Here is a 24,388-nt window from a genome sequence, read left to right as displayed (position 1 = left end):
TAAGAACTCCTCTGTCCTAAAATGTTTCCTTCACCAGTCTGTAACTCATTTCTGAAAGTTTAGCATTAAGAAATAGGTGTTTTTTTTTAGGAGGGTAGAGGGTTGGTTAGGTTTTATCCCATGTTTTGAAAGTAAAGCTCTAGAAGAAGTCGCTGGAATAAAATGATTAGTTGTTTTCCAACATGATGTCCAACTGAGAGATGTGAATATAAGAGTGCATGAGAAAGCCCCTTGAATAGAAGTGTAGTGTAGTCCTAGGGGAACATGACGTGGAAAAGGAGACAGGACTGGTGAAAAGAAGGTGGGAGGCCCTGTAGACAAACCTAAAATAATAGACAATTTGGCTTTGGATAACTTCTGTAAATTGGACAGGTGTAGAAATAGTTTGTTTTTCAAGCAAATGGCAGTGTAATAAATGCTGTTAACTTTTCAACAGTAGAAAAAGTCTTTGTCCTGACTCTGTTGCCATATGAATCAAGGAAATTCAAGGCAAGCATGTTGACCTCTGCCCACAGTATAAATTAGTTCTAGCAAATAGCACTATGAGATGGCCTCCTAATATTTTAAAATTCAGTTTCATAAATGTTGTGTGCCTAATGCTGGAATAGAAAGGTCAATAGAATGTGCTTCTTGTTCTTAAGCAGTCTAGTCAATAAAATACCATGTGTTTAGGGCAGTAATAATTTAGAGTGCCATGAGACTACATAAAAGGAAGACATTAAGATTCATCTGCTGTATTTACATGCTCACCTATTTTTTTCATATCTTTAACACCTAGCATTTTCCATATCTCCAAGTCAGCCCTGAAGTTAGCAGATGCCCAAGGTGGTATATGAGCTAGAAGGAAGAATAGCCACTGAAGTCTTTCTGATTGGAATAGTGATGAGGTGGAGTACAAAGTAATTTGCTTTCAGTAATTGTTTCTATTTCCCTTTTAATATAGAGAATACACATTTGATTTTTATATGCCTACATAGGATTTCATAATCTTGTCTACTTTGTAAATTACTGGCATTTAAAAAAATAATTTCTTCCTGAAAGACTTTCAGTTTTTGATTCCTTTTTTCTCTGTTATTCTTTCTCATTCACCCAACTCAATGACCCAGGCTTCCTATATCCCTAGTATATAACATCCCAAAAAGAGACATAGAGAACCAGGTAAATAGAAAAACAAAAACCACCAAAGTTTTTTTGCCAACTACAGTCATGAGAACATAGGTTTTACTATACAGGTGATATTTTATACTCACTTTAGTTTAATTTGACCCAATAGTATAGTCATATGGAGAGTAACCATTTTTTTCATTTTAGCATGCCAAGAATCAAGCACTACAAAGTGATGAGTGTAGGAAATAACTACACTATTGAACTGGAAAAACCCGTAAGTAGCTATTTCCTTGTTGCTGAATTTTCTTCTGCTTCCTCTCAAACTTACGTTATAGAATACAAAGAAAGGTGGAAAAGCAGACTCCTTGCCTAGGAACATAGGGCTGGCAAAACCCGCCAATGTTAAGGAACCCTGGAGGTGGTAGATATCTAGGGTGAGAAGTGAGACTCAAGAGCAGGTGGATGAGGCAGAGTAGGAGACAAATCTTTCCACTTTTCTTTCTCTGCAAATCTTTATCAATATAATTTTTTTCAGGGAGAGAAAAATATATATATATATTTTTTTTGAGGAAGATTAGCCCTGAGCTGACTACTGCCACTCCTCCTCTTTTTGCTGAGGAAGGCTGGCCCTGAGCTAACATCCGTTCCCATCTTCCTCTACTTTATATGTGGGACACCTACCACAGCATGGTGTGTCATGTGGTGCCATGTCCACACCCGGGATCCGAACCGGCGAACCCAGGGCCGACAAAGCAGAATGTGTGCACTTAACTGTTGTGCCACAGGGCCTGCCCGAAAAATATTTTTGTTAAGCATCTGTTTTACAACCTCCAATTTTAAATATTTCAATGTGCTTATTTCTAATGGGGAAAAGATCTGTGAATGCCTAGTCTGCTAATAACCATCATGCAGAAGTTCCAAAATCCCCTTCTTAATAGCAACATAACAGTCAGGAAAATTTTCTTCCTTGTCTACCCCAACTGACTTATCATGGGGCTAATGATATAATATCATAACCAGTAGACGCTATGTTAGGCACCGAATTAAGTACTTACATACACCATCTAATTTAATCTTTGTCATTACCCTGAGGTAATGCCTATTATACAGGCAGGAAAACTGGTATTTACACTGGCCTCAACCAATGAGAATGTAGTAATGTGACCTATGGCCCAGGGTGCTGAAAAAGGGAATACAGCTCTGTAAGCTTAGGCTGAAGTGATGGGAAGATTGGGCCAGCAAAGTGATATGACTCAAATGGAACCATTGGGTCTTGGAGATATTTATGATATCTTCTCTTAAAATTGAGCTCCTAATTCCTCTGCCTCTCCAGGCCCATTGTTTTGCTCAAGTAGAGAAAGGGACTGTATGGTTGAATTTCTTTTGTTTTGGCCATAACCCTTAGAGTGCAGTAGTGGTCTTTGCCAAGAGCAAGGCAGCTGCTGATTCATACACTCCACATACGTCTTTGCCCTAAATGCTTCCCAGAGCTTCTCAGTTCTCATGTCCATGCCTGACTGGGCTTTTTCAAGAATTCTAATGAAGGAAACAGAGAACTAGATTGCTGAAGGATAATCCAAATAACCAAATGACAGGAAGCAATTGTCAGGGAAGAAGAAAATTCCTCTGCAACAGGTGAATTGGGGCTCATCTATCTGTCATTAGCCCAAACAGTCCCCAGTGTAAGGAAAGCTAACAGTCTGGATTATTCTTTCACCTTTCACACTCCCCAACCCTTCCCTTCAACCAGGTTGTCATTTTGTAAATTCTTTTTCCTCTTCAAGGTTACCAGCGATGTTCAGACTTAACCTGATCTTACTTGTATAAAAATATTGATTTCGGAGGCAGCAACACATTTCATTTACTCCTAGCCAAATAAATTATCCTGTTACAATGAGATACTAAAATGCTAAGTTCTCTGGCTTTAATGGCTCTCAGGTTTCAAGCAGAAGAAACCAACTATGGCTACTTAAGTAAAAATGAATTTAAGAACACAGGAAGCACACAGAATGACTGGAAGGCCAGAAAATCTTCAAGGACTAGGAAGCAGTTACTTGTAGTAAGAACCATCTGATTAGGAATCTGCTATTCTTTCTTGTTCCTCTACTCAAGCCCAAATTTCAAGAAGGGAGCGTTTTCTGGACTAACTTGTCACATTCTCATGCAATAACTGGGGAAGAGCAGAGTACTTCATTATTGTCCCTCAAAATGCATCCAATGGGAAAGGGATAATTCCTTAACAGGGAATCAGATATGGTTATAAAGGAGAAATAAAATGCATGAGTAAGTAAATCCGTGGCCATTCAGTAAGCCATTTAAGTGTGGTATTGACACGATTTTCAGGAGGTCAGAAAATACACAGTATTCTCCATTAAATTTCAGTTGAGCTTTCTCTTACTCCATCAGGTGACTCTGAGCCTTCTCTCATTCTCTCTTTATACAGGTAACACTCCCAAACCTTTTCAGTGTCATTGATTATTTCATTAAGGAGACTCGAGGCAATTTACGACCATTTATATATTCAACCGATGAAACCCTTGGTATGTTCTTCACTTTACTGCTGTATTAAAGAAAGCAAAGCAAAACGAAACAACAACAAAAAACCCTGAGTATGATTTGTAATACCAACCAGGTAGGACTGTAGTTCAGCCTCATTTTGTCACCGACCCTGTGAAAATACGGGAGTACCAATATATCCTGGTGGATATAGTATGGGCTCGTTCTAGAGAAAGAAAAACCCTGAGGCATGTATTGTGACTATTAACTTTATTCCATCATTCTACTTGGCTTTATAAAACAAGTTCAGAGATAAGAAGAAAACCATATGGATATAGAGTCATGGAAAACAAAAAGTGAATTTAAAGGTGTGGTCTGTCAACAATGTCAGATGCTCCAGACAGATTAAAATGGATGAGGACTGAGGAGAGAGTATGGGAATTGGCCACAAGGCAGTAGATGACTCGAGACAGAGGTCTTATTCCACCATAAAGGCAGAAGTCAAGAGTGCAAGGTAACAAGGAGTGAGTGGGTAGTGAGGAACTACAGATAAAAGTTGTAGTCAGGACTGGCTACAGAATTTGTGGGGCCCTTGTTCATAAATTATTAAGAATTTCAAAACAAGTGATAGCAGACCATTAAACTAAGCATGCCCTGTGCAAGCACAGTTCACATGATCATGAGGCTGGCCCTGTTCCCAGTCCAGTTTTTGGCAGAGCAGGGCAGGCTGGATGTGATAGTTTCTCTTCATCCTTTGAAACAATCCCTGGTACACATGGTCACATGACAAGTTGTAAGCAGGAGAGATAAAATATCTCCAGCTTATTTAGATTGAGTTGTCAAAACAAGTCCCTGTTCCTACAGATTATGAGGGAAAACAATTTTGGCTATCTGCATCAGGGCATACCTAGAAAGTCTCACTAACTAAAAGAACAGCAAGCTTAAAAGTCCAAGTTTTAAAACATGGCTATAAATCTTGTGATGCCAAATGATTTTTAAAAACCCAGAGTCTGAAGGAACTTTAGAAAATTATCCAGTACAGTGTCTCACTCTGCATAGGAATCACCTGCACACTCAGTATAGAAAACATGTCGAAGACGTGACCATTCAGCTTGTTTGAAAATTTCCAGTGATAGCCATACCCCATTTATTTTTGAGGCAGCCAAGTTCACGTTTGGTCAGCTCTCAAAGAATTATTCCTTAATATAGAGTCCGAAACATTTCTTTCTTTAACTTCTACCTATTAACCCAATCTGGCTTTAAAGCAACACAGGCTTTTAAAAAGCCCATCAAATATTTAAAAACAGCCACAATGTCCCCACTTAGTCTCTCTCTGTCATCTATAAACTATTGGTTCCTTCAGCCCTCTCACTCTCATCTTTGACCTTCTCTGTACACTAATTTCTGAACATCCCTTATAAAATATAACCCACAAGGGATGAACACATTACTATAGATATGGCCAGCCTAATACATTACCTGGGCTTTATGCGGGAAAACACCATCTAATAGAAATCTCTTGGAATGAGCTATTAATATAAGCCTGTTTTTTTTTTTTTTTCAGAGACCAAAGGATTTCCTGTAACATCTCTAAAATGAAAAAAAAATTTAGGGGGGAGGGGAATGCAATATAATTTGTCTCCTCCATGGATGATATTGTGTCAGTTATCTAGTGCTGTGTAACAAACCACTCCCAAAACATGGTGATTAAATCAACAACCATTTTATTTGCTCACAATTCTGTGCCTCATCAATTTAGATTGGATTCAGTTGGGCAGTTCTTCTGCTAGTCTCACTTATATGACTGGGTAGCTTGACTGGGGCTGGATGGTCCAAGTGGGCCTCATTCATACATCTGCTGTTGGTACTCAGCTGGGTCTGACTGAAGCACTCTCTTCACATGGTCTTTAATCCTTGAGGAGGTTGGCCCAGGATCTCTTACATGACCTCTCAGAGCAGTTAAGAAGAAAAAGGTAGCTATATGTCTGGTCTAGAAATTCTTAGTGTTGAGGATAAAGTATGGCCCTCTTGGAGCTTTTAGTATAGGAGAAGCGGTGAAATGAATAAATAATTCAAAGTGTAAAATGTCTTATGTACAGGAGCTCTACTTCTTTCTTTTAAAAAATTATTTAATTTGCATATACAATAAAGTTCATTCTTTTTAGTATACAGTCCTATGAGTTTTGACAACCACAACCACAATCAAGAAAAAAAGTTCCATCACCTCAAAAAATGTCCTAATGGTCTTCCTTTGTAGTCAACCCTTCTTCTCACCCACAATCCCTGGCAATCACTGATCTTTTTTCCATTCCTATAGTTTTGCATTTTCCAGAATGTCATATAAATGGAATCATAGTATGGAACATTTTGAGATTGATTTATTTCACCATAATGTCTAAATTCACACAAGTGTTGTGTGTATTACTAACTTGTTCTTTTTATTGCTGAATAGTATTTCACTGTATGGTGGTACCAGTTTGTTTATCCATCCATCAATTTAAATGTATTAGGTTTGTTTCCACTGTTTGGCAATTATTAAGCTATATAAATATTCAAATACAGAGTTTTGTGTGAACACAGTCTTCATTTCACTTGGGTAAAATATCTAGGAATGAGATTACTTGGTTATATGATAGTGTCTGTCTAACTTTATAAGAAACTTCCAAACTCTTTTCATAAATGGTCCTACCTTTTTGTACCTCTGCCATCAATGTCTTAGAGTTCTAGTTGCATCCTTGGCAGCAGTTGGTATTGTCATTTAAAAAAAGTTATTCTAATAAGTGTGTAGTGGTATCTCTACACTTATGTGGTTTTAATATGCATTTCCCTAACGATTAATGCTGTTGAGTATCTTTTCATGTGCTATTTGCCATTCATATATCTAATATGGTAAAATAATTTTAAATCTTTTGCCCATATTTTTATTGGAGTGTTTGTTTTCTTATGGTTGAATTTTGACAGTTCTGTGCATATTCTGAATACAAGTCCTTTGTTAGATATGTGATTTGCAAATATTTTGTTTGTTTTTTCATTCTTTTAGCAGTGTCTTTTGCAGAGCAGAAGTTTTAAATTTTGATGAAGTATAAATTGTTAATTTTCACTCCTATAGATTGTACTTTTGGTGTTGTATTTGAGAATTCTTCGCCCAATCCAAGAGCACAATTGTTTTTCCTATGTTTTCTTCTAGAAGTGTTATAGTTTTATGTTTTACATTTAGGTCTATAATCTATTTGGAATGAATTTTTGTTTAAGGTGTGAAGAATGGGTCAAGGTTTATTTTGTTTACATTTAGGTATGTAATGGTTCTAGCACCATTAGTCAAAAAAAGATCATCTTTTTTTCATTAAATAGCCTCTGCACCTTTGTAAAAAATCAATTGATCATATTTTTATGGGTCAATTTCTATTGATCTTCCTATTTTTTGCCAATACCATGCTATCTTGATGACTGTAGCTTGACAGTAACTCTTGAAATCAGGAGGTATAAGTCCAACTTTGTTGTTCTTTTCAAAATTGTTTGGACTAGTGTAGTCTCTTTGCCTTTTAGTATAAGTTTTAGAATCAGTTGCGTGTTATCTACAGAAAAATTCTCCTGGGTTTTGATTTGGACTTTGTTGAATCAGTAGATCAGTTCAGGGAGAACTGACATCTTGAGTCTTCCAATATTGAGTCTTCCAATTGAGGACTAAGTATATCCCTCCATTTATTTAGGTTGTTTTTGATTTCTTTTACAGTGCTTTGTAGTTTACAGCATATAGATCCTGCATATATTTTGTTAGATTAATACCTAAATATTTATTTTTTGATGCTATTATAAATGATACTGTTTAAATTTTTGAACTCCAGGTGTTTGGTAATATACAGGAATACAATTTTTGTATCTTGATCTTGTATTCCAAGACTTTGCTAAATTCACTTATTCATTTCTAAAAGCTTATTTTTTGCAGATCTCCTGGTATTTTCTATGTAGAAATAATGCTGCGAATAGATGCAGTTTCCATTTATGTTTTCCAATCTGCATAGATTTATTTTTCCTGTATTATTGCACTGGCTAGGATGTCCAGAACAATGATGAAAAGAAATGATGAGAGTGGACATCCTTGCCTTGCTCCCAGTTCTAAAGGAAAACATTCTATCTTTCACTAATAACTATGATGTTGGCTGTAGGTTTTTTTTTTTTTTTTAAATGCCCTTTATAAGATTGAGGAAGTTCCTTTTAATTCCTAGTTTCCTGAGAGGTGTTTTGTTTTTTAGCCACGAATGGATGTTGAATTTTCTGCATCTATTGAGATGATCACATGATTTTTCCTTTTATTTGGTTAATACAGTAAATCAATTGTTTGATTTTTCCACTTTTGAACCAGCCTTGCATATACCCACTTGGTCATAATGTATTATGTTTTTTTTTAAATAATTATTTTGTCTAGTTTTGGTATTAATGTAATGCTGGCATCAAAAAATGAGCTGGGAAGTATTCCCTCTTCTTCTTTAGTCTGAAAAGTGTGTGTAGAATTGGTATTATTTCTTGCTTAAATATTTGGTAGAATTCTACCAATGAGCCTTATGAGTCTGAAGATTTCTTTGCTGGAAGGTTTTTAACTATGAATTCAACTTCTTTAATAGATGTAGGACAATTCAGATTATCTATTTTTTGAGTGAATTTTGGTAGTGTCTTTTAAGGAATTGGTTCATTTTTTCTAAGTCTTTGAATTAGTCTGGCTCAGGGCCGGGTAGAGTAGAAGCTGATGGATGTTGGTAGAATAAAGGCCTAAGCATGGCATTGGGGAAGGAAAAAGCAACTCTCCCTGCTTCCTAGAGGAAAACTGTCACTTTCAGAAAAACAAAAGAACCATCTCAAGTAACAGGAGCCCTGGTCACCATATACTTACCATGTGCTGGGCACTGTGTGTAGTGCCAGGATTACACAAATTGTCTCATTTTATTTCTCCCAACAATTTTATGAGGAAGGTATGATTATTATCCCCATTTTTATGATCAAGGAAAGCAACACTTAAGTAGTTTTCACGCATGGCTAAAGAAGTTAAGACAGAAACACAGCTAATAAGTGAAGCTGGAATCCAAACCCATGTTTATGTCTAAAACCTTTTTTTAAAACCTCAGTATTTCTGCATCTCCGGTGATAGATATCCGTATGTAGGTACTCATATTCTCTGTCTTTCTGTTCCCTTACTCCATCCTTTCCTGTTTCTGTGGGTTAGGGGTCTGGGCTTGGTTTAGCTGGGTCTTCTGCTAAGTCGCAGTCAAGGCGTTGGCTAAGGCTGGGTTATCTGAGACTTGATTGAGGAAGGATCCACTTCAAAACTCACTCAGGTTGTTTGGAGAATTCATTTCCTTGCAGTTCTAGGATTCATAGCAGCTGGCTTCTTCAAAGATAGCAACGAAGGGTAGCCGAAGGGAGTGACGGCAGAAGGGAGGAGGGACTAGAGAGCAAATCTGATAGCAAGATAGAGTCTTACATAACATAACATAATCATGGGAATGACCTTTGTCATATAATGTAGCATAACCATGGTATTGACATCCCACCACCTTTGCCATATTTTATTGGTTAGAAGTAAGTTACAGGTCCAAACCACTCTCAAGATACAGGGTTTACACAATGTATGAATACCAGGAAATGGGAATCATGTGGGTTACCTTAAAGTCTGTGCACTACAAGGTGCATATGCTTTTAAGATTATGTCTTTTTGGTAGATTAACTCCTTTATAATTATGTAACTTGATGTGTACTTTTTTCTGATATTAATAAAACTACCCCAACTTTTTTTAGTGTTCTCATCGTTTGTTATTCTATTTAAAGTAGGTTTCTTAGAGGCTACATATATTTGTCTTGCTTTTTTTAAAAAAAATCTAACCTGAAAATTTCTGACTTTAAATTGCTTAGACTATTTAATGTTTTTTTATATGGTTGGATTTATGTCCAATATTTTATTGTTTTCTGTTTGTCACTTCTGTTTTTCCTGTGTTCCCCCAACCTCAATCCTGCTCTTTTCAATAATCTGAATGCTTTTTAGTATTCCATTTTTATTTACTGACTTTTTGGCTATGCTTATATTATTATTTACAGTTGTTGCTCTGGAAATTACAATATACATACCTAACTCTTCTCAATCTATGTAGAGTTAGTAATTTTGCTATTTCAAAGAAAACGTAGACTTACAACCATATACGTCCCTTTACTTTCTCAAGTTGTCATATGTATTACATCTACGTAACAGTGGAAACCCCAACAAATGTTATAATTTTTGCTTTCAATAGTTACAATTATATTGAACAATTTGAGAAAAGTAGTCTATTATTACCCAGATTATTTCCCATTCCTGTTGTTTTTCCTTCTTCCTGTGGTATCATTTCCCTTCAACTTGAAGAAGTTCTACTGAGCCCACCCAGTGGATCTTTTATTTCAGATATTTTTTCATTTTGAAAATTTCTGCTTGGTTTTTATAGTTTTTCTTTCTTTCTTGAGAACAGCTATCCTTCCACTTGTTTCAAGTGTTTATCACCACTTCATGGAGCTTAGTTCTTCAAAGGCTTCGATAATTTCAATATCTTGGTTATCTTAGTGTTGGCATTTGTTGTCTTTTTCCTTGAGAATTGGTCACCTTTTTCTGTTTTTTTATCTATCAAGTAATTTTAAATCATATCTTGGACATTTTGAATACTATGTCATGAGCCTCTGGGTCCTCCTAAAATTCTCTGGAGCTCTTTTTTTCTTTTTTAAAGCAGGCAATCATTCTGAATAGATTGAACCAGTTCTGACTTACTTTCTGTGGGAAGGGGTTCCAACATCAGCTCAGTTTTCAAAGCCTTTGTTGTGTTGCTTTGGACAAGTATATCTCAGGGATTAAGCTGGGGTTAAGGTAGTGGTTTATATCTTAGTTTAGTTCTCAAACCCTTCGCTGTTTTGTATGTTTTGTGCATGCGCAGCTCAGGGGTGAGCCTGGAACACATGTCACTTCATACACAGAACTAGGGGATGCTCTTTTCCAGCTCTCTCACCTCTCCAGGATTTCCCCTGACTCTCCAGCTATCAAAGTTCCTGTTTCTCGGTCTTCTACGTGGAAAGATGGGGCTTCTTAAGAGTTGTAGCCACCTGTGCCACCACTGTACTTCTGTGAGACTGGGGCTGCCCTTGGGGCAAAAGACGTTAAGAGAAAAGAAAAAGAAAAAACAGGAATTCTAGCCTTCTTCCCCCACAACCCCCCATTCTTCAGACCACAGGGCCCACTTTTCCTGGTTTCTCTGACAGGAGGATGAGTTTTCTCCTGGAGTTTTAGGTGCTCAAGCTGTCACTGCTACAGTGCAGCACCTTGACTGGGGCGAACCTCATAGCAGGTCCAGAAGAGAAAAAAATAAGACAAAGGAAAGAAATAACCAAAAATGGGCTGTTCATGTAAAATGTTAATACTTTCAGAAATACACAACCAGATTACTATTGCTCTGGTGGCTAGACTAGTTCAGTTTGCTTTGTGATCAGGAACAAGTTACTTGACCTCCCTGCAGTTCAGATTCCCTTGTTATAAGGATTATGAAATAACATATAAACAGAAGGAATTAGAGGGGCACATGGAGAGAGACTTCAAATAATCTATCTTCTCTTTTCTTTCAAAAGCATAAAGATGATGGAAGAGTAAACTAGAAGAGTAAATGAGAGTAGAAACAGGACTGTATAAGAAAAACTACAAAAAGGTCAAAACCCATCTTGACAAATAGTGGTGAAGTTTTAAGGAAACTTTGGGGAACTCTACAATTGTTTCAGGAGTTTGGCCTTATAGCTAATTGGGGCACATTGGGAATGCTAGAACCCTTAGCTTTAATTTGCCTTAAGTTTGGAAATGGGAATTGTAGAGCACCTAAGGATTAAAATCCGGAGACTTGGAGAAAGTTATTTCCAGCAAAATACTACCAAAAAGAAAAGGAGGTTTTCTTTGATCCTTGTTAACCCATGTCAGCATTCAGCTTTTGAGAGATGACATCAGAAGGCAAGAACAATGATGGAATCAGAATGGTCAAAGATATTTCCTCAATTTATTTTTCCCAACTTCAGAAATTAGAAGTTTAGACTAAAAGTCACTTTAAAATATGGTAGAGTAGGTAACTGATATTAAGCTAGCCAGGAAAAAAAAAGTTCCTAGAGAAAAATTTATTAGGAAGTTAGAAGTCAATAAAATAAAAATTAAAAAAGCATCCAAATATTCAGTATTTAATTAACTAAATTTATTAAATACACCACCAATCTTCCAACTACAAGCAGGAAAATCAGTTCACATTGAAATAAGAAACTGCCCTGTTCCTTGATATTGGCTTTTTATTTAATCAAGCTTCTCCACCCACAATTTCTAGGCCAAGAACCCAACACAGAAGAGAGAGGAGAGAGGTTGAGGAAAAATCTACATATTGCATGAACCAAAATGGGAAACCTAGCTTCATGTGTCTTGGTAACTTTTCAAAAGGAAGATCTTACTTTTAAAGAAAATTACCTCGATTTTCCTGATCCTGATTACCAAGTCACTTACCTGGACACCAGAATTAAACACTGTAGCATACAATTTCACTATCTTGTCAGAATGAAACCAACTCACCAGTAAACTATAAAATATAGCTGTGAAGGTAACTCAGAGATATACGCATTCCCAAGCATTGATATAAGTTGAAAACATATGATCCATTCCAAATGGAGTTTTTATTTCCCTATGCTTCAATTTAATACATTTCCCCTCTATACAGTTTCCACAGCAGATTTTCTAGTTCTCCTAAATTCTAGCAATTCCAGAAAACCTCACTAGGTTTTGTTGAAATCTGATTTATCAAATTTAAGTCATTCTAACTATCTAGCTAGAAACCAGAGACATGAAATGTACTAGGAGAAGCCCTTTCCCAATGGAAATATTCCACGTTACATTTTTGTTACTAGAAATAAATGAAATTTATTAATTTCCATGTTTTTCCCTGACGTTATCTTTTTGTTAACTCTAAATCAACCCACACCTCCTTTTGTAAAAGCCTTAATGGTAAGGATGGTAAAAGGCTATGTAATCATCCATTTCAAAAGTATAACAGTGAGACTGACTATAATCACTCAGAATCCTTTAAAAATACTGATTTCTCAACCCCACGCTAGATCTACTGAATCAAAATCTCAGGGATATTTTTTTAATACATTTTTTTCTTGAAAAACAAGCTTCTAAATTGATTTTGATGGTCATTCAATTTGGGAATCACTTGTGCAATCAACTAAGAATCAAAAGATATGGCTTATATTCTACTCCTGGTTCTAATTATTTGGATGTTTGGATTCTTTGGTGTCCTCATCTGAAAAAACGAAGGGGTTAGAATGGATTTCTAAGGTCCTCTTACCTCCAACATCTTATACAGATGTGTCTTTATGAGAAAAGGAGATTAGGACGCAAACACAGAGGAAAGACCATGTATGACAGAGGGAGAAGATGACCATCTATAAGCAAACAAGAAGAAATGAACCTTGCTGACACCTTGATCTTGGACTTTTAGCCTCCAGAACTGAGAAAATAAATTTCTGTTGTTTAAGCCACTGAGTCTACGGTATTTGTTATGGCAGCCCTAGCAAACTAACTCAATGAGTTATCTGGGATGCCTGAAAATATGCAGAATCCTAAGCCTCCTTCAGATTTACTAATTTCTGGAGTTGGTCCAGAAATCTGCCCTTTTATCACACACCACAATCAAATTTGTTATAATGAAGTCTGCAAACTTCTTTAAAATCTGTGATATCAACTGTATTAACTGATGCAAAGATCTATCTACCTATCTATCTATCTACCTACCTACCTACCTATCATCTGTCTGTCTGTCTAATCTCTTATTCTCAAAGACCTTACAATTAAGTTAGTCCAAATATAGTTAAGGAACAAGAGACTAAAGAGCTCCAATTTGCTACCATCTCAAAAGGTTAAGAGTGAATTCTTGCGTTCTATAAGAAAATACAGTCCTTAATACCGAAAGCTTCAACAAAATGGACCCCTAAAGATGGTGAGGCACGTGGCTGACTGCAATGAAGAGAGAAGGAATGGACAAGGGAGCTAGAAATCAAAGGCGAGGGCCTGATCAAGGTGGAGAGTCTAACAGGAGACAAGCAACACATAATTAGTTGGGAAAAAGAGAGAGTCACAAAAACTGCAGAAATTGAAATTGGGAGACAAAGACCATAAAATGGCCCTCAGAGTTTAAATAATAAATATTAGAAAATATCTGCATGGGATAGGAAACTACAAAAAGTGACCCAGCAGCTTTAAAAAAGAGAACCAAACAGAACTTCTGGGACTGAAAAATACAACCAAAATTAAAAACAAAATGGATGGATATAATAGTAAGTACGTACTTAACAGATGAAAAGAAGTACACTAGAATATGAGTCAGAAGAAATTACATAGAATAAAGCATAAGACAAAAACAATTGGAAAATACAGAAGAGAGGGTGATAAACAGGGAGGGCTGAGTAAGTTTGCCATGTTCAATGAGAGTCACCATAGAAGAGAATGGCGGGGAGCGGGGAACAACACGTGAAGGAATAAGATCTGAGACTTTCTCAGAACTAACAAAAGATATAAATCTACATTCAAAGAGCTGAACAAATCCCAAACAGGATTAATAAAAAGAAATCCATACCCAGGATTATTTATTTAACACAGACTAATTATTTAACACACAATAATTAAACTGCATAAAATGAAAGCATGTAAAAACAGATTTCTTTTTAAAGATGCAATATTTAGCCTGACAGCTGACTCAACAGCAACAGCAGAAGTCATAAGAGAACAGAAAAGCATCTCCAATGTGCTGAAAGATAATAAAGACCAAATTAGAATTTTACGTTTGGCAAAATATATTTGCAGACAAAGAAATCATGAGCAAGTATGCCACCAGTGGACTCTCACAAAATGAACTTCTAAAGGAAATATTTCAGGTAGGAAGAAATTTATTCCAGATGGTAAGCCTGAGAAACAAAAAAGAACAAAAAAGCAATGAAAGTGATATGCTTGTGAATAAATACAAACATAGACTATCTAGACAAAGTAATAAAGTCTTGCAAAATTAAGACATTAAACTACATGACAACAGAATTGAATACATAACAGAAATAAAATATATGACCACAGTATGCAAGTTGGGAATTAGAGTTGTACCAGTGATCTGCATAATAAATAATCCCCAAACTTATTTGCATAAACAATCCATGTTGATGGACTCTGTGGGTCAGGAATTTGGTAGAACACAGCAGGGAAGGTTTGTCTCTGCTCCATTAAGCCTGGGGCCTAGAATCATCTGGAAGCTTGCCTACTCACATGTCGTCTGACACCTGACGCTGGCTGTAGGTTAGGGGCCTCATTTTCTCTGCATGTGGGGTAGTTTAGGCTTCCTCAAAACATGATGTCTGGATTCCAAGGACGAGCTTTCCAAGAAGGAGAGATCAAGCAAGAGAGAGTGAGAGACAGCCAAGTGGAAGCCTTTTATGACCTAACCTTAGAAGTCATACAGAGTTACATATGCTGTACTCTGTTACATTAGTTGAGGCATTCATAAATCCTTGTTTAGGTTCAAGGGGAGCAGAAACAGATTCTGTCTCTTGATGGGTTTGGGGGATAGGTGATAAGCTTCTAGAATAGTATCTGTGATTGGAAATGTTGTGGTCATTTTTGGAAACTATAATCTGCCAAAAGATAAATGATTAACTTTAGTCTAACTTTACCTGAATATGGCATGTTGTAATAAAGGGTAATCATCAAAGGACGAAAGTTATTAAACTAGTAAAGAAAAATAAAATGCGTACAGCTCAGGAAAAGAGAGACCATATCATTTATATTAAGAAAGAATTTAACATAAGGAATTGGTTAAACAGGTTTTAGGAGAACTGATAATGTCACCAAGGGACACGACATTTAAGGGAAAAGGGTGGGATTACTAGAACCTGGAAGCCTAGAAGAGATACTCTGCAGATTGCTGGAGAAAAACTAGAGCATGGGAACTAACCACAACTATTGGGAGAAAAGCCATTGCTGAGGTGATGCTGACAATATCAGGAAGCAAATGGGAAGAGTAAAAGTCTCTTCTCCCTACCTCCAGCATTCCAGTCTCCTTCTAGTGCCCCCTATTTGTGTAACCTAAAGGAAGCCAGATGGCAAAGGAGAAATGTAGTTTGCAAAGTTCCAGAATATAGAAGGGTATCTAGAGTTGAGAGACAATCAGTTAATAATCGGCATAAACGGATTTAAAAAATTAAATAAATGAAAATTTTAAAAAGGTAAGAAAATAGAAAAAAAGGAATCATAAAACAAGCTAGATGAAAAACAAAACCCCACCCCCTAAGATGGCAGAAATAAATCTAAATATATCAATAATTACATTAAATGTAAATAGATTAAGTGTTCCAGTTAAAAGACAAAGATCATCAAACTGGATTTAAAAAACCCCAAAACCCAAACTCTATGCTGGAAGTTAAACATTTTCCTAAAAGACCCAAGAGTTGAAGAGGAACTCCTAATGAAAAACAAAATATTTTAACTAAATATTAACCATGTCATATATTGAGACTGGTAGCATATGCTACAACACAGTAGAGTATAATGTAATGTAATTACTTTACAGTAATATAGAGATATTTATAACTTTTAAATGCATATGTTGGAAGACAGGCTGAAAATGAAGTTAGAAATAAGAACAGTAAAATATACCAAAGAAAACAGAAAAAAGTAATAATGATAAGAACAGAAATTAATGGAATAGAGAACAAACATACAATAGAGAGGATTAACAAACCGAAAATTTAGATCTTAAAAAAGACTAAACGTGGTCCCTATTTGAAGATTATGTAGGATATTGAAAACTGAAAAAAAATTTACAAGAATCATTAGAGTTTAGTAAGTTTCCAGATATAGAAGCAATACAAAGAAATCAATTATATTTTACACATAATCAACAGTTAGGAAATAAAGTCGGCTAGGTAAGTTTAGTTTAACATTCTTACTTGAGAATATTTAGAAAAGGTGGACAAAATATATTTTAAAAAATGATCACTAATTGGATTATTAGTGAATAACTGTTAGGCTAATATCTGAGAGCTAGAATAGAAACAGAAAATTCATAAAGGTGAATCTTTCATTTGGGACCCTACTGGTGCCCTGGGAGCCTTGGCAGATTTGTAAGGGGCCACTGAGAAGCTGAGCAGAGCTAAGGCACTAGGGATTCAAAACTAGTCCAGTGCCAGCCAAGAGGTGGGGGTCTTGGTAATCCCAACCCACTCTGAGGAACCTGAAGGGCAGTAGGAATAAGGGGTAACAGGAACTAAGAGCACAAGTACAATCTATAGTTCAGCTCTGCATCACATGGATGACTCAGAAAATCTAAGTCTCTGAAATTGGGTCAAAATGATCCTGAATTACTAGTGCCCAAGTAACTGGCAGAGCATATTAAAAAACTCTGTGGAGGATGAAAATATCATGCTGGCCATCAAATTATTTCTACAAGCAATTTTTCAAATATAATATTAGCATACAATTAAAGATAACCAGACATACAAGGATATAATAAGATAAGAAGAATGAGGATTAGAAGAAACAAACAAACAAAAAAACAGACTCACAGGAGAGTTTCAGATTTGGGAATTATTAAAACACAGACTATAAAATAATGCTTTTCATATTCACGCAGATAAAGACTGAAAATTTCAGCAAGACAACTGGAAACTGTGCAAGTGACAGATTTGCATATTTGCAATTAGAAATCTGAGAACTGAAAAACAAAGGGCTAAGAATAACTATGACACTCTTACAGAACAGTAAGTAGGGAGGACTTTTTCTTCCAAATATCAAAAACAATGTATCAGCTACAGTGATGAAGACAGTATATTAGCACAGGGATAGAAAAGCAACAAAAAATTCAGAAAGATGTATAGATATATGGATATGATACATGACTTTGGTGGCACTGCAGAAAAGACTTCAATAAACAGTGGTGAAGCAGTTCTCAGCATATCTAAAATTAATTTCTTGTGAATTAAAAACTTAAACGTGAAAGGCAAAACTAACACTTTTAGAAGACGACACAGTCATGTGCCACATAATGATGTTTTGGTCAATGGTGAACTGAACATATGACTGTGGTCCCATAGATTAGTACCATAAAGAGTATGTGTGTAGTAGGTTATACCATCTAGGTTTGTGTAAGTACTGTAGGGGAGAAAAATTTGCTTCTACCCTTCTAGGTTCTTCTGGCTAGTCTAAGAATTACTTTGACAGGAGATGGATTAACAGGAGAAAAACAAAGTTTAGTAATACATACACATGGGAGAAACCCAGGAAAACTGTGTAACTAGCCAAAATGGTCAAAGCCTTTACCTTAAATATCACCTTCAGTTAAAGATAAAAGATATTGGGGTTGGGGAAAGAGTCAGGGACTTCAAAGGGAAGGAAGGCAATCCAAACATAGGAGAATAGGAGCAAATGTTTGGAAAACAAGTGTTTGGCCACACAGAAACAGGAGACAGAGAGGAGCCCAAAAAACAGGCTCTTCTAGGTTCTTCCCTGTCTACCACCCAGTTCACGTAATGCTAAGGTGATAGCTCACTTGATGAGACAGTTTTTTTAATCTGAAATCTTTTAAGCAGTTAGGGGAGAAACAAGAAAAACTCTCTGTGAGTCTTTTGTTTCTTAAAAATAATCAGCCTAAAATAATCCTCATGTTAAAGAGACACATTTTGAGGTGGCAAATTTTCTTCCTCTTCAGAACACTCTATGATGTTCACACAACTACAGACATGTTTCTCAGAACGTACTCCTGTTGTTAATGGACACATGACTGTATGGAGGAGTATCTGCATGACCTTTGGTAGAGAACAATTTTTTAAACTTACAAAAAACTCTTAATTTAAAATAAAAGATTGAGACTTCTCAGTACTTAACCATTAACAAATTCTGTTTATCAAAGAACATCATAAAGACAGGGAAGCCAGAGTGGGAGAAGATATTTGCAACTATATAGCTAACAAAGAATAGGTTTTATAAAGATCTTTTTATGAATAATGAGAAAAAAGACTGCCAGCACAACAGAAAAATGGGCAAAACTTGAAAAAACACTTTACAAAAAAGAAAATCAAGGTGACCAACAAACTTAGGAAAAGGTGCTCAACTTCACTGGTAATTAGGGAAATGCAGAGTAAAACTTCAATGAGACACAACTGCATTATCCACCAGTTTAGCAAAATTTTTAAAAATCTGTTAACACCAGTGTTGAGCAAGATGTGGAGAAACAGGAACCTCTATTGCTCAGGCAATCTTTGTTATTATCTATAAGATTTAAGATGTGAGTACCCTATGACCAACCAATTCCACTCCTAGGTATATACCTTATTTGCATTAGGAGACAAGTACAATAATGTTATCGTGGAATTGTGATTGCCTCAAACTAAAAATATCACAATTGTCCACAATCAATAAAATGAATAAATAATTTGTGGTATATTAATGCAAAGGCAAATCATACAACAATGATGATGGAAAACAGCTATGGAGAACAACATGGATGAATCCCACACGTAATGAAAGCAGCAGCCACAAAAGAATGCAATATGATTTGACTTACACAAAGTTCAAAAACTCTTAAAAGTAAACTGTATGGTTTAGGTACATACATAGATGGTAACACTATAAATAAAACCAAGGACATAATTATCACAAAAGCTAGTGTAGTGGTAATTGCCAGAGGGTATATGTAGGGAAGCTGCTTGTAACTGGGAAGGGACTACAAGGGGAGTTTCTGGGCTGCTGTCAATGTTCTGTTGATTTGAGAGCTGGTTATACAAGTAGTTACCTTAAAATGATTCCTTAAATTGTGTATTTATATTTTATGTAGTCTTCTGAATATATATTTTTTGAATATTTCTCAGTTAAAAAAACAAGGGGTGGACTCTGTGGCATAGTGGTTAAGTTCAGTATGTTCTGCTTCAGTGGCCTGGATTTGCGGGTTTGGATCCCAGGCATGGACCTACACCACTTGTCAGCCACACTGTGGCAGCGACCTACATATAAAGTAGAGGAAGATCAGCACAGATGTTAGCTCAAGGCTAATCTTCCTCAGCAAAAAAACCCTCCCAAACCCCAAAACGACAACAACAACAATAAAACAACAAAAAAACAAAGGTAGGACATGGCAAGAGAAAAATGAACACAAATTACGGACTGATTACTTACTGTGATCCCCAAGATCTCAACTTCCTGTTTTTGAATTTGTTAAAATAGTCAAGCCCATAAACCTAGTGATTGTAATCTAAATAATCATATATTTATGATTATAATACATTTTTGGTTATATTTATTATGGTTGAAAGAATTATTAGGTCAAGAGATTTTTCCTCAAGATCTCAAGAGACTAATTTTCTGTCTTCGTTTTATTAATTATAAAATAGTGGACTCTAAACATGATTGATTTTTTTAATGCCTTGTCACTGGAACCACCATTGGAGTACCATAATAGAAAAAACATAAAAGTAAAGATACACGTCTATTTCTAAGTTCTACCTTTGGGACAATTTAGAGGAACTTACAGATGAGTAACATAACTGCTTTGAACTCTAAAAAGGAGTGGACATTAGAAATTCCACCCAACAGTCTGGAATTTACCAGATCTTCTTGGTTTTACATGGTTACCATCATTTTCCCTCAACCATTTTAATAGAATTTCCAGGATGCAAAAGTACTTGGAAGTAATGTCTTTCTACACCCAGTGACTGTTGTCATCTCCATGACAGCAGAACTTGAAAATTAGGAAAACACCAAAGCAACATTACTCACAAAACGAACAGCAAAACTGGAATCTCTGAAGTCAACTATGGAACAGGATTTACAAATATATTGTCAAATTTCTTAATTTATTTTTAATAAGTAAAAAATTACTCAGCGGTACCGTACAAAATCAAATCATTAATTTTTGCACCTGGTATTTCATTCACCAACAGTGATCTTATGGTACAGAAATAAACAAAACAGACAATGAAAAAAATTGTCATTAACTTTACCCTGGCTTTCCAGCTTAGTAAAACTAAATAGAAGAAATTAATGGCAATAACCATCACGTACAGAAAGAAAAAGCTATGACAAGATGGCTCCAGGTTTAATCACAAAATGAACTTAATCCTTGTTGATTTTGTTTGTATCTGCTAAAGCAGTGATCTGTATAAATAAGAACTGATAGCATGGTTCTAAATTTACCTTTGAAGAGATGTGGTGATTTAGATCAAATATAAGCAAGCATTAGATCACAGTTGAGTATTATTGAATGGCTACCTAGAAAATATCAGTTACTGTCATAGAACACAAAACAAAGTGAAAGTGGGGAAAAGGGTTCTTAAAGAGAAGTCCTTTTATTATTCCTAGCCTCCAAAGTTCCAAGCTATAGAGCTTTGATATTCCTGGATTCAATTTTAAGTAGTATTAATTTCAAGCATTAAATTTGCAATATGCCAAACGGCAGAGAGTAGGATATGGTAAACAGAAACTGCTTATTTCAAAGGTAGCCATTTCCTTCAAACTCATCCTATCCACTTTTTCTCACCTCCCAACGCAGATTATCTTTTAATCATAAGAATTCACCCTCTACCTCCAAATAAATATATTTTCCCAACTGGATGATACTTTTACAAAATAATCTAACAATGCAGCTGGTTGACAAAGAAATTTAAACTATTTGTATATAGAGTAAAAGGAAAGTTAAGTAAAGAGTAGAAAAAGATACCAAATTGGGGTAATACTGATGTGAATTTAATTTTTAATTTATCAAAGTATCTATTAATGGTCTGAACAGGAGAGCAGAGGAAAAACTGCTAGAGGGAAATGACTTCCTGTGGTTATAAAATGCCAATTGCTTTAGAATGCATGATAGTCTTAGAAATAAAAGAAACATTTGCTGTTTTCACTGAGTTTACAATGTTGAGTACACTTCATGTCATTTTAATGTAAGCACTTATATGAACATCTGCAATAGTTCACATTAGAAAACAGAAAGTTTCCATTAATAAAGACCTAAAAAAATAAATTTTTATCCTCATCAACTCCCTTTCTGGGAATGCAGAATAAAATAATAAGTTTCTCTTTAAAATATTTTTTTTCTACCCATTAAGTTGCTGGAAGAAAAAAAATCAAGACTCAACTAGTGATGGTTTTTTAATTTCCAGTTTTCATCTAATTCTAAGGACACTCCCTTTACAAAATCTTTCAGCTTTATATGCTTTGAGAATCAGGTTTAAAGTTCCAAATAAATAAAATAGCCACACTAGAAGGTGTATTGAAGAATCAAATGATTAGCCACATTTATCTGTTCACATTCACGGATTCTCTAAGAGGGTTGTCAGAGTCCATATAATACTGTTAACATTTAGTCCAAGTTAACACGTGTCATCTGACGTACTGCTTGTGGCTTACAACACTGATGCTATCAACAAAGATCTTGATTTTGGGGAGACAGTAATACAACAAACTCGGGTTAAACTAGCAGAGGTAAGAGGACAGTAAATTCTAACTGTACAATTTAAAATGTCTACTCTTCATCTGCTGCTACCATTCCTCCTCTTCCCACTGATGTTAAATTCAAAGTCTAATTATGAGAGGTGCAAGATGCCAAACACTATTTGTATAAAAAAAATAGGCCTCAAATACTAAAGAAAGAAATTCATAAAATAGGATTACACTTTTTGGATAGTTGCATTTGTTGCTTTCAATTTCTTGATCTTTTCTCTCTTCTGGTCATGGATACATATTTTTTCCTTCTTTTGATCCAGAGAGGTTAATACACAAATTTGTTGTAAGCATTATAAAATGGCATTCCAGTTCAAAGTTGCTTGTGATCATATACTATGCTCCAAAATGTTTTGCAATTCTTCAGTGTAGTTTCCTATCTAATATTTAAGGGATATTTCCCTTAAATTAAGGCTTCCTCAAAGAGAAATCCATAGTATTATGAGGTGATTTTTTTAGCTTCTGAATTAAGCGTTCTCTTTCCAAAATCAAGTAGTCCTGGAGTAACTTTAAGACAACTTCTGTTAATCAGTGTCATGACTAAAGTAGTATCTTACTGGAGGTCCAGGCAAATCTTCATCTCCATCAGAGTCTGGGGCAAATGACACAGTAAGATCCACATATTTCTTTTCAGTTGAGGGTTTCACAAGTTTATGCATTCTAAGAAAAATAAGCAAGGACAAATAATTTGGTAAATTCTATAAAATGAAAGAGTTATTTGCTGACTAATGTTGCCTAGAGAACTTGGACTTGTATCTAGACTTTAAATTCATTTTTAAATTTAATAATCCATCTGCTTTCATATATTCATTTTTCTTTACTGAGAGCTCTAAACTCAAGACACTCACCTACCTAAGAGTGAATCAATTTGGACCATTACTGGTACTGATAAAGAATACAGACCACTTATTAAAAGACAAAAACACCCCAAAATGTAAGTGATGTTTTTAAAAAATGAATTCTCCTCCTATACTCCCTATAAAGTTTGGCAGCATTATAAATTCTTCTCAAGCATTTCTCTGTAAAGAGTAAAAAGCAAGCTAGATTTAAATCTTCAAATGTAAAATACAAACATCACAGTAAAACACATTCTTAGGTTTTACCTCTCTCATATCCTATTTACTAAAAAACCACTTAGTTTTTGCTATTGTCACTGCTACTATCTTAAATCAAGTCTTCATCTATATGCCCCCTAGATTAACGCATTAGCTTCAGGACAGCTGACTTGTTTTTCTCCTATCTCCAATCCACTCTGCTGCCAGAATTCTCTTAAAATGTAAATTTGATGTTATTCTCCTGCCTAATAACATTATTTATCATACATCATCTACCTTTCTTATGCCAGGCTCTGAACTATGTAGTCATGTGCTGCTTAACGATGGAGATATGCTCTGAGAAACGCGTCATTAGGCAATTTTGTTGCTGTATGAGCATCACAGTGTGTGCTGATACAAACCTAGACAGTATGGCCTACTACACACCTAGGCTATATGGTACTAATCTTACACTGTCGTACATGCAGTTCATCGTTGACTGAAATGTCGTTATGTGACGCATGACTGTTAATCTACTTAATTCTCAATAATAGCTCTTTCATTTTAGAAAGATATTTTGTTCCATATATAACTTTTTATTCTTTCCACATTCATTCTCACCATCTCATCCTCGAGTCATTCCAAAATACTTGATTTCCCAAATAGATCATGCATGCTCTTTATTATTAGCTGCATGCCTTTGCACAAACTATTGCTTCTTCCTGATATAATCCTTTTTCAAAGGTAGCTCAGATGAAATCTACCCTAAGCTGAAGGTTTGAGTTAGTAATGCCCAGAGTACTCATAAAAATCTTTCTTATAATAATTATTCAATTACATTTTAATTATTCATTAATATGTCACTTTCCCTTAGTAGACTGTGAACTCCTTGAGAGTAACGGCTATTTGATAATGATGATGACAAAATATTAACAGGAGTAACATTTATGGAATACGTCTTACGGGCACACATAATCATCCCTCTTTGTGGATTGAAAACTAAGTTTCAAAAAGATTCAGTAAATTAGTGTGGTAAAACAAGTAAGCAGCTGAGCAAGGACGTGAATGCAAGTCTTTCTGAAGCCAAGCTTGTCCAGTCAATTCACAGCTACTCAATAAATCTGCTAAATAAGCAATGTAATAAAATGAGAAATATCATTCACAAACACATCACGCTGGAGGTTTCAAATAT

At 35.5% G+C, this 24,388-nt stretch overlaps 2 protein-coding genes across 4 annotated transcripts in view; one reads left to right on the top strand and one right to left on the bottom strand.

Annotated features, from left to right (window-relative positions):
- STAP1 (signal transducing adaptor family member 1) overlaps positions 1 to 12,175 on the top strand; it is a 39,333-nt gene extending 27,158 nt beyond the window's left edge. The window contains exons 7-9 of one of the 3 annotated variants that reach the window (XM_014860168.3): positions 1,312 to 1,381; positions 3,551 to 3,647; positions 11,967 to 12,175. In XM_014860168.3, coding sequence (XP_014715654.1) covers positions 1,312 to 1,381; positions 3,551 to 3,647; positions 11,967 to 12,028 — 229 coding nt within the window. In that variant the 3' untranslated portion in view covers positions 12,029 to 12,175. Of the gene's footprint in view, positions 1 to 1,311; positions 1,382 to 3,550; positions 3,648 to 5,167; positions 6,598 to 11,966 lie in introns of those variants that run through there. The other 2 variants (XM_014860166.3, XM_044766090.2) reach the window with 2 other exon arrangements.
- Positions 12,176 to 20,069: 7,894 nt separating this feature from the next.
- The window catches only part of UBA6 (ubiquitin like modifier activating enzyme 6), an 81,805-nt gene continuing 77,486 nt past the window's right edge, over positions 20,070 to 24,388 (bottom strand). Inside the window, exon 33 of the mRNA XM_014860157.3 lies at positions 20,070 to 22,822. Within this exon, the coding sequence (XP_014715643.3) occupies positions 22,687 to 22,822 (136 nt within the window). The 3' untranslated portion in view covers positions 20,070 to 22,686. The remainder of the gene's footprint in view (positions 22,823 to 24,388) is intronic.

This window comes from Equus asinus, chromosome 3 (assembly GCF_041296235.1).
Source record: "Equus asinus isolate D_3611 breed Donkey chromosome 3, EquAss-T2T_v2, whole genome shotgun sequence".
Lineage (NCBI taxonomy): Eukaryota > Metazoa > Chordata > Mammalia > Perissodactyla > Equidae > Equus > Equus asinus.
This window is presented reverse-complemented; position numbering and strand designations above follow the sequence as displayed.